This window comes from Erithacus rubecula (genome assembly GCF_903797595.1).
Source record: "Erithacus rubecula genome assembly, chromosome: 6".
Classification (NCBI taxonomy): Eukaryota; Metazoa; Chordata; class Aves; order Passeriformes; family Muscicapidae; genus Erithacus; species Erithacus rubecula.
The window spans coordinates 11166822-11177914 of NC_136688.1; the positions used below are offsets into that span (position 1 = coordinate 11166822).

The 11093-nt window shown below is 43.4% G+C and overlaps 1 protein-coding gene across 1 annotated transcript; it reads left to right on the plus strand.

The window, feature by feature from the left end:
- Positions 1 to 719: 719 nt before the first annotated feature.
- Positions 720 to 10487, plus strand: LOC306803414 (acyl-CoA (8-3)-desaturase-like). Its single transcript, XM_079308804.1, has 12 exons — positions 720 to 1022; positions 2412 to 2522; positions 3255 to 3452; positions 3834 to 3935; positions 4093 to 4221; positions 5043 to 5103; positions 5774 to 5850; positions 6161 to 6258; positions 6892 to 6988; positions 7264 to 7343; positions 8035 to 8160; positions 8408 to 10487. The coding sequence occupies exons 1-12, from the start codon at positions 753 to 755 to the stop codon at positions 8457 to 8459; spliced, it is 1401 nt and encodes a 466-aa protein (XP_079164930.1). The 5' UTR covers positions 720 to 752; the 3' UTR covers positions 8460 to 10487.
- The last annotated feature ends 606 nt before the right edge of the window (positions 10488 to 11093 follow it).

Genomic DNA, 11093 nt, shown 5'->3' on the forward strand with positions numbered 1-11093 from the left:
TACTTAGAAAAGCCTGTCCTAATTGTGAGCTCCTCCATCTGGGTTGTTGCTGATGTGGGTTTTAACAGGTGGCTTTTTATAGGATAAAGAAATCATTCAGTCAACTACAGTTTTGAATTTTCAAGATTGGGTCTGTTTTGACAAGAGAAAATTATGTGGATTCTGTGACTGTTTAGAGGGAAAGGAGAAGTGGCACCACGTGTTGTTCTGCAATTAATGCAAATTTCCTGGAGTCCCCAAGTCTAATTAATAATTTTACAAACATGAAGGGGACAGTGGGAGGGGAAGAAACAGCGGCTTCACAACCTGCCATCAGGACAGTACAACATTCCTTGTATGCCATCCCAGGTTTATCCCAGGTGACAGAAGCATCCAGGGCAGAGCTTCGAGGATAATTCCTGCCATAGGTTCTGTGGGAGCTCCCTGCTCACTGTGAATTGGAAAACTGGACTGAAATACAGGGTTTTCACCAGGTGCTACACATTATACTGAGTTTTCTGGAGATTGGTGTGGTTCAGCTGTTGGGGTTTTTTTAGTAGGACATAAGAATATGATTAATTCAGTCAGATACCCCCACCTTTGGGCAGTGGGGATGCAGAACCAGGGCAGGAAGGTGGCGATTCTAGGGGGGCAAACCCAACCCCGAGGAGCTGGAGGAGGCGGGGAGCGGCGCCGGGCGGGTCCCCCTTAAATGGAGCGGAGCAGAGGGATGCGGGGCTGGAGCTGCGGGAGGGAGCAGGACAGGAGGCAGGATGGCACCGCCGGGGGGCGGCGGAGAGGAGAGGGACGGGGACAGGGATGGGGACAGCAGTGGGCACAGGGATGGGGACAGGGACAGAGCCCCCGCAGCGGGGATGCGGCGCCTCACCTGGGAGGAGATCGGGCAGCGGAGCGGGCGGGGGCCGGCGGGGCAGGAGCGCTGGCTGGTGATCCACAGGAAGGTGTACGACATCAGCCACTTCTACCGGAGACACCCGGGAGGGGCCCGGCTCCTCGTCAGCCACGCCGGGCAGGACGCCACGGTGAGCGGAGCGGGGATGCGGAGAGGGATGCGCCGCAGGAGGGTACCCGGGAAAAGCCGTGCGGAGAGGGCTTGGAGCGACCTCAGTGGGAATCGGGGTATGGGACAGGGTCGGGGGGCGAAGTGTGACCGCCCGTGCGAGCCTCGGCATCCTCATGCCATGGGAAAGGGCAGATGAGAAGAGGCAGCCCACGGGAACGGGATCGGAACGGTTGCTCCAGATAAATCGGAGCAACAGCTGGAGCGAGACCAGGGGAGCACATGGAGATGCTCAGGGGACTGGAGCACCTCTGCTAGCTGAGACTGTTCAGCCTGGGGAAGAGAAGGCTCCAGGAAGAGCTCAGAGCCCTTTCCAGTACCTAAGGGGCTCCAAGAGAACCAGAAAGCGACTTTGGACAAGGACCTGGAGGGACAGGACAAAGGAGAATAGCTTTAAACTAAAAGAGCATCGATTTAGATTGGATATAAGGAAGAAGGTTTTGATGATGAGGGTGGTGAAACACTGGCACAGGTCACCCAGAGATGCCTCATCTCTGGACACACTCAAGGCCAGGTTGGATGGAGCAACTGAACATGGTTGAAGATGCCCCTGCTCATTGCAGGGGGTTGGAGTAGAGGAGCTTTAAAGATCCCTTCCAACCCAAACCATCCTGTGATTCTTAAATCTTCAGGATTACTCTTATCTCCTGGTCTGGCTTGTGCAGTTGCTGTGAGCAGCAGCAATTTTTTACATATATAAGGGATATTTGAGGCTCATGGAAATAAAAATTTTCAGTCCATCAAGTTCAAATTTCAGATTATGCATTCTGTAATTTTATCACTCATTTCTCGAGTTACTACTGCCAGATTTCTTTCATTTTAGCATGCTGGAAAATCCCAGACAATAGATGAACCTGATATTCTGTTTCTGGGATCTGAGCCACTGCATGCAGGTTGAGCCACTTTCATGTCTGTCCATCTTGCATTAGGTCCATTGCTTAATCTTTTGGATGCATATTATGAAAAATTAGGATTTTATCTTAATTGAACTGGAAGATTTTAACCAAAAGCAGAAAGCCATAAAAGGTGGCAGCTCAGGAGAGGATTAGAAGCACTGAAGGCTCTCAGTGAGCAAAGAAACCTGAGGAATGAAAAAAATTAGTATATTTGATGCCACCATTTCAGAAAGGGTGACACTGGATACTGAAACTGTGGAGTCCTCTTGGTGCTGCTTTTTATTGTGTTCTCTCACAAAGGATAAAAAAGGAAGGATGCCTTCCACCAGTCCAGTTTGCTGCAAACTGGACTTGGACACTTCTGGGAATAGAGTGATTTAAAAGGCAATTTAAATTATTTTCCTTTTTTTTTTTTTAAACAAAATCTGGATTTCTTTTCCCCTGTGCCTTTGCAGGATGCCTTTGTGGCATTCCACGTTGACAAGGTGCTGGTGAGCAAGTACTTGAAGCCACTGCAGATTGGGGAGCTGGCACCTGACCAACCCAGCATTGAGCCCACTAAAAATGTAAGTCTGTCCTCATAAAACAGATCAAGGAGACTAAAGGGAATTATTCTGAGGTTACACTTGTTCTTGTCTGTCAGCATAGCTCCTGGAGCAACAGGATCCATGTTTCTCACATTTTTTGGGCTACTACAATGTGTCTAATGAGTCTAAATCCACATTATGTGGTTGAGAATGAATGAGATTCCTGAAGATGAGTTTTTCTTATCATAGCTACTCCACCTGAATAGCAGAGTTATCACCTCTTCTTTCCCTTGCCTTGAGGAAGAACTAACCAAAAGGATAAGGAATAGTCTTGGAGAATAAATATTTTCCTTCAGGTGTAGGTGCATTTAACCCTCCCCTGTAAATCCTAGGAAGGGAACAGTGGAGACAAATACAAGGGATAATTTCATCCGAAGACCTACCACAAGGTGGCATGAGAAGTTCATGCACACAAAGTACAACTTCCACTAAACACAACTTCCAGCTGAGCCCTCTGCTGCCTGCCAAGGATTTGATGGCTAAAGCACTGAGGATTTGTTTTAGGGATTGGGATGCAGACACTGTGATGGCTGATCCTGGCTCCTCAACAAAAAGCTGTAGGAGAGAAATGATAATGTTTATTAAACCCAGCTCTTGCCCTTTTAGCCAGATCCTCTGCTCTTTCTCTCTCCCATTAAAGTGGTTTTTGGGTTAAGAGGCTGCAGCAGTGCTCTCTAAAACCAGAGACTTGTAACCCTGGTGGTTCCCTAGGAAATGCTGGTGAAAGATTTCCGGGAATTGCGTGCTACAGTTGAGAGAATGGGACTCCTGGAGCCAAACCAACTCTTCTTCTTCCTGCTCCTGGCTCACATCCTGCTCTTGGATACAGCTGCCTGGCTCATCCTCTTCTACTTTGGGACATCCTTGCTGCCCTTCATTTTCTCCCTGCTGCTGCTGACCATTTCCCAGGTGAGTAATGAATTCCACAGTGTGGACTGGCATCTGGCATCAACCTACACACACACCACACACGTGAGCAGCTGCCTGTCCTTCATTTCCTCACTTGGCACAGTTCCACTTTGTCTTAAAAACACAGCCACTATCTGGATACTAAGAAGAAATTCTGCATGTGGGAGGCTCACACTAAACTTAGTTTGGGATTCTTTCAGCAAGATATATAATGGGGAAAGCCTTGAGACTGTCAGGATTCCACGGTCCCGTTCTGCTGGTGACTTTAGAGCAATGTCTGAGAATTAAATCTTGGTATTTCAAAGCAAAGGATGAACGTGGCACCATCCTGGCCTCAATTCCTGTTTTCCTCCCCTTCAAAGTTTTCTTTTTCTCCTGCAGGTCCAGGCTTCCTGGTTACAGCATGATTTAGGACACCTCTCAGTATTCAGGAAAACCAAATGGAACCACTTACTACACAAGTTTGTGATGTGCCATTTGATTGTGAGTCTCTGGAAAACTTTTGAGGGTTTTCCTGTAAAAATATGTGTTCTGAACACTCTGTGGAGCATGTACAGCACTGGGGGAGGGATTAGGGTCAGGAATTGAGAGGATTCTGGCTCTGAAAGTGCTTTTCATGCTTTGCTCTTCCCTTGAACAGGGGGCCTCGGCCAAGTGGTGGACTCTCCTGCACTCCCAGCACCACGCCAAACCCAACTGCTTCCACAAGGACCCTGACATTGACATGCACCCCTTCCTCTTCACTTTGGGGAAGAAATTCTCTGTGGAGGTCAGTGAAGGGTGTGGGAAGTCTAAAACTAAGGTGTGAAAGCAGTTTCTGTGAAGAGATTTGTTTCTGCACACCTCACACTAAGTTCCTTTAAGAATGCCTTGAACAGCTGATATGTTGATATAAATAAATCAGACACAATGGAAAGGCAGTGTATATAGGGTGGAAAATCCACCAGCACATGTAAGGGCTGGAGAAACCTCATGACCCAGAACAACAACTCAGTAATTAATGATCATTAGATAACTTGTAAACATCAATGGAAGGCATAGCTGCAGTCAGCCTGAGATTATTATTTTAATATTAATGTATGAGGCTCAGTCAGACTCTTGGCTTTGGTGTGTCCATGTCTTCTAGGAGAGTTTGCTGTGACAGGAACAGCAGGACTGAAAAACATGGGACTGTTCCTGGAACTACAGTTGGGCAGAATTTGTTGGACCATGTAGGATATTCCTGGTTTGTCCTGCTTGGACACTTCCAGAAGTGACAACCTAAGAGTGCTGAACCCCTTTTCCTGTAGATCCCATCAGTTCTTGAGACCCCACTGCAGCAGCTACCACAGTGAAATGTTTTTCTCCATGCCATAGTGAAATTACCATTTAAGTTTAGAGTATCAGAGAAGAAATAAGGGGGGGAAATGAGACAACTAACATAACTTAGCCTTGATATAGCCAGTTCTTCACAAAATGAAACATGAAACAAGGAATGAAGGTTGTGGGAAGTGTGCAAGAAGAGTCCTTTCGGAAAATAAATGGAAAAGAGCAAATTACCTGTGCAAATTGCTCGGTCTCCACTGCTTTTTTTCTGTTTTTCTTTCACAGCTTGGCATCAAAAAGAAAAAATACATGCCCTACAACCACCAACACAAATACTTCTTCATCAGTGAGTATCTTCATCCTCCTGCAATTCCCTGAGAGGTATGAAAAGGGCTAGGAAATGCTACTTTTGACCTGGAGAACTTGAGAAAAACAGAAGTGCCTGAGTCAAAGAACACAATAAAAAGCCAAATTAATAGCAACCAGATTTTTGGAAGAGTTGTCCATCCTATCTCAGATCTCTCACAGCCTCCACAGAGGCTCTAGGTATAAATGTCATACCACATTTCTCAGTAGTATCAAAGTCTGTAGATTTGGGGGCTTTTGGTTTGCTTTTCTTTGGTTTCTTGGGGTTGTTTTAAGTGTGAGATGTCCTTTTGGAAGGTTGAGTTTGAGTTCTTCACTCCCAAATCCCTGATAGAAAAGGGATTTCATATGCATTCCTGTTTTTCCCCTGCTGTGCACCAAAGAATAAGGAGTCAGATAAGCTTTGGGCTGTGGAAATCACTTCTCCAAATAATCATTTGTGGCTGTTCCTCAGTCAAGAGCCTAAGATGAAATCTGAGGTTTGTAAGAATTCTCAGATTAATGGACAGACCTATAAATGTTCCAAGGTATTAAACCAACACCTTAACCTGGAATGTTCTCCAGATTGAGCAGGAATCCAGTCCCTTCCCTCCCAGGCTGAGGATGTCACTCAGTCCATCATGTAACCAGTGATGAATTTTTCTTCCCAGCTCTTCCTCCGCTCCTGTTCCCCACCTATTTCCACTGCCACACATTCTACATTGCCTACACAAAGAAGTACTGGGTGGTGAGTACTGCTGCTTGTGTGACCAAAAGGGTCAGATGGGCACCTTCAACCTTGGAACCAGCTCCTTGCTGGGCAAGAACACTCAGATTCACTTCTTTCACCAAAAAAACTATCATTAGAGAAAGTATATGAGAAAATATATGAGAAAGTATCGTTAGTTTGTGTTGGATTGCCTTAGGTTATTCCATTCAGAAAAAAACTGTCAAAGCTGAAACTGTTCTCTTGTATCTACACTATGAAGCTTAAAACATGAAATAAGCACATGTAATTTATAAAGACTTGCTTTTCTTGTTGTCTCTCGTTTTGGTAGGACTTGGCCTGGATGCTGACCTTCTACATCAGATTCTTTTATACTTATGGATCTTTATTAGAAACAAAGAGTCTCCTGGCATATTATTTTATATTCAGGTGATGTCTATTTAGAAGGTTCTTCAGCCTTTTCCCTATGCATTCTTTCCATCTGTACCTGCCTGCCTTTCTCTGTTTATATTTCCACATTTTCCTTTACCACCTCATTTTTTGCCTACTTTTTAATTCATAAATTCTTTTGTTCAATTGCCAGTGCAAGTTTTATGTTTCCCCATAGCTGTGGCAGCAAAGAAATTTCACTGGGTGCTGACCAAATTGAGAAATATTTACCTCATATAACATCCAGTGCTTTGGGTGTTGGGTCTGATGCTGCTTAAAGAGAACATTTAATCCAAACAGCTTAGCCTGAGCTTGCAAATGCCCAGGTATTATCCAGCAGCACTGACTTGAATGGACAGCACTCTCTCCCCTTGGATCATTTCACTGATTCTAATCAGTTTGGTCCTTGGCTACAGATAAAACAAGCTGAACACTAGTCAGTGTTATAACAAAACACATGAAATAAAAATGAGTTTCATAAGGAAATATGAAACTTCCAGGGTTTGGAAGTCCTTCCAGGTGCTGGCTTAGCAAGACTTGTGTTCAGCTGTGTCTTTAAGTCTGGCTCTGCTGTTATTTCAATGGCTCCTGACCTGCTCACCCAGCACTAAATTCTCTCATCTCATTACACAGGATGCTGGAAAGCAGCTGGTTTGTCTGGGTCTCACAGATGAACCACATCCCAATGGATATTGACTACGACAAGAATTTGGACTGGATGTCTACTCAGGTAAAAGATTTTTCTTTATTTAAGAATTGTGGCCATACTGGTACAAATTTTAACCATAAGCAAGTCACCCTGCATTAAGGGTGAAATCTGTAGGTGGCTGGGAGGTGAAGGTTGTAGGCTGATGGATTCAGTCATGGAAAAAGTCAAGGAGGACAGCAGTCATGGGCAATGACTGACATACTCATGGGCAATCCAAAATTAAATCTAGGTTGAGCTCTGGTTCCTAAATATACTGTGATCTGTCTCTGACTTTGCTTTCCTCTCCCCTCCTCTAGCTCCAGGCAACCTGCAACGTGGAACAGTCACTGTTCAATGACTGGTTCACAGGGCACCTCAACTTCCAGATTGAGCATCAGTAAGTACTCACCTCAAAAGTGAATTTTCCCCCCCGTCTTCTTTTTCAAAAATATTTTTCCTTCTTTTTTTTTTTTTTTTCCCCCATTCCTTATTATGTTTTGCTCTGAATTCTACAAATAGTTGTGGGACAGCAATGAGTTTGTCTTTAATACTTGAAACTCTTGAAGAGAATCACATAATTCAAAACTTTCACTGGATCCACAGGATGACAAGAGAAAATGGAACAGGGTCAGGATCCATGCAATGACAGCAATAGAGTCAATCCCAAGTAGTAGCTTTTAAGGATTAGTGCAAGTTTCCTAGTTAAAGCACCTGGTTTTAGTCTGCCACAGGAGTTTAAAGCCACCTCTGCTGATCTTTTGTGCTGTTACTCTCTAGAGTGAGATATGCAAGGATGAAGAATGGGCTTATCTCTTCTTCTGTGCTATGGAGATGGCTACTTCTGGAAACAGGCAGGGAGGGGAAAGAAGTTTCTTCCATAAACATAACTTAATTTGGAGACAAACTGTGGAAAAAAAAAAACAGAAGGAAAAACAGGAAATCCCTATGAGTTCCTTGTGCTAAAAGCACAGCAGGGGGAAAGAGGAGGTGGGAGTAGCTACAGACCCAGCCCCTTGTGAGCTGGGTGATTCCTGGGCAGTACTAATGATTAGGATTTCTTAGGAAGCTTGCCTGTCTCTTGTTCCCAGCCTGTTCCCTACAATGCCACGGCACAACTACTGGAAGGTGGCCCCTCTGGTGAAGTCCCTGTGTGCCAAGCATGGCCTCGAGTACCAGTGCAAGCCTCTGCTCACAGCCTTTGCAGACATCGTGCAGTGAGTAAAAATAAACCCCAGAAATGCAGAAGGATGCAGGAGAGACTGGAATTGTAAGAGGAAGAGTTGTCTTGCTCTGCTTTCACCCCCTTGGGCAGGGCTGAGTTGGACTCAATCACTGTGGGTCTCTTTCAACTCAGCTTATTGTGGGATTCTAGGAAATAAACACAGACAAAACTTCACACCTTGTCCCAGCAGCACTCCCCTGAGCAGCCCTGTGATGTGTGCCCTCTTCTCTCTCTCCCAGCTCCCTGAAGAGCTCAGGAGAGCTCTGGCACGATGCCTACCTGCACAAATAACAGACAAAGCTTGGTGCTACCATTCAGAGCCTGCCATCACTGCATTCCCAGCAAGATGAGGGACACAGACAAGGGACTCTGGCACAAGATAGTGAGTAAGGACTGTGGGATAAAGTTCCAATAGAGATGAAGCTGCCTGGACTTTTCTTCTGGTTTTTCCTAGGGTTATGGTTCAGGTATTCTAAGAGTGGGCAGGGAAAGCAGAAGGTGAATTGTTAGGAGAGGGAGGAACTCTTTGCTGACTGAGTCTGAGCATTTCTGAGCCTGGGCATGGGCTTAAATCAGATCATGGACTGGTGGAGCTGCACATACTTAACTTCAAGTCAGAGGCATCTGACTGTGGTTTTTTCATTGTTTTTTGTTTTGTTTTCCTCGTGTGGAGGGTTTAATGCTTCATACAGCATTTGCTTACTTTAATTTGAAACTACAAAGGAATTTGGATTAGCATGGTGTTCTAGCAATGTGCTTAAAACACAATAAATTAGGATAAACTACAAACAACACTTAGAATGTAGCAAGTGCACATGCAGTGAATAAAAAGATAAATGTGTTTTCATTACTGTTCTCCAGAGCATCCTCATTGTCACAAGGCCAAGAAACACATGGGTTAAAATCAACTCAAGGCCTCTGCTCTTTTCAAAATTTATCTGGGTGGGAGGGAGTCTTTGTACTTTGAGTTGGGCTGAGACATGTGCATGCTCCATCTGCACTCCTCACCTATACAGGACTAAGATTATACTACAGAAAGGTAAACTAAAAGTAAAATAAATCACCTACAGACATTTGGTCAAATCCAAAAGTTGCTGTTGCAGCTAAACCAAGATTAGATCAGATTTTGGCTGTGCCAGGCAGAAGGTGAGTCAGTGAAAGAGGCTGGTCCAGTACTTTGAATCATCCTTGAGATGAGACAGTATCTTTCCATTAATTAGCAAGAAAGCCTGCTCTTTGTCTACAGTGAGTACTACAGTGAGTAGATACTCAAACCCAGAAATAAAAGGCCAGCTTTTGGAAAGGAGACTGGGAACAACAAACTTTATTTGAATATTAGCAATTACCACACTTTCTTTCAATAATTCAAGGTTAATAAATAGAAATCACAAAAGGTTAAAAGATATAAAAAAAGTCTCTGATAATGTAACAAATGGACTTTGTACTACTTGTGCAATGATTGGCTGAATTACTTAAAAACCTTTAACCTCACACAGTCAGCCAGAACAAGGGAAAGATTTGCTATTAAACCATTTTTCCTGCCTTGGAAAAAGTGCAATTATGTTTAGAGGTTAACAGCACAAAGTACAATGCCTGACCCATGGGAGTAAAAGAAGCAATTTCCAAAAATTCTGTTAAAAAATTAAGAAATAAAGCAGGAGTCACAACAGTATAATTTACTCACAACACATTTCCACTACTTTGAAAAGCCTTTTAAAGTTACCTTAAGCAGCTTTTGAAAATTATTTATTGGGTAGATGAAAGGCTTGATTTTGAAGATCATAATTTGATTTTTGGACCTTTGACATCATTAGGCTCCTAGTTCAGGACTCCTGCAAGTCAAAATGCAATTAAAAAAAAGAGAGCTGTGAATGTTTCCATTGTTTGAGAACCCAACAGTGCTCCAGTGAGGACAGGTATGCAAGAGGATTGAGCAAGATTGAGATAAAGGATTGTGGATAAATATGGAATAAAGCCTAAGCAATATATGGATCAATGCCAAAGCAAACAGGAGCAGTTGCCAAGTTCTCCCTGGGTATCTCTGACCAATCTTATCAATATCAGTCTCAGATGAAAGGTTGCCTGCACTACCTCAGGAAAATATTGAATAGCTGGAGGAGATTTTACAAAAAAGATATCACTGAGTGGTCCAAAGAAGGAAACATACAAATTAGTCATGTAGCCCAACAGAAAAGCATAAATAAACAAAAGAAACCCCAAAACTAAAAAAACACTCCTGCAAAAAAATTATGGCACATGAAGGCAGAGTGAAAGGAAAATCAGCATCAGCAGTATCTTCTTTAAATGTGAATGTTGAAGAAAGCAATACAAAATATTAACTGGCTTCCTCTAAAATACAGCCTTGATTCCTCCAACTCTGAAAGGCAAAATTCCATTCTTTTCTTACAGTAGTATCTTGGAATCAGAGATTCAGGGAAGACAGCTCCTACTTGAAGTAACACTGAAAGTTTAAATTCAAGGTGAAATATTTTTCCAATAAAATCTCTTAGGAAAAGTACTGGGTGGCTGAAACATTTTGGACTCTGCATACACAATAAGTAAAGCAGGGAAAATGAGATTTCTTCATTCCTGGTTTTCCAGCTTCCCTCCACAAAGTCAAGTGTTGTTGAGACAACACAGAAACTATGATCATGCAGGAATTCTGTATTTTCATTCTGTTTGGGGAGTGTTGCAAGTGTAGCATCATCTCCTTCCTCAATAAATCTTATAAAATATATAAGCACAAGGTCAAAGATTCCCAAGTGTGCAGAAGAGAATCATAGAATAGTTGGGTAGGAAAGTGTATCCACTTCTGTTCAATCATGAATCAATAATTACAGGGACAAGGATTTGTAGCATTGGGGAAAAAACCCAACCAAACAATAAAAAAAATAAAGTTCCCAATCCTGGTCAAAGTTTAAGAAT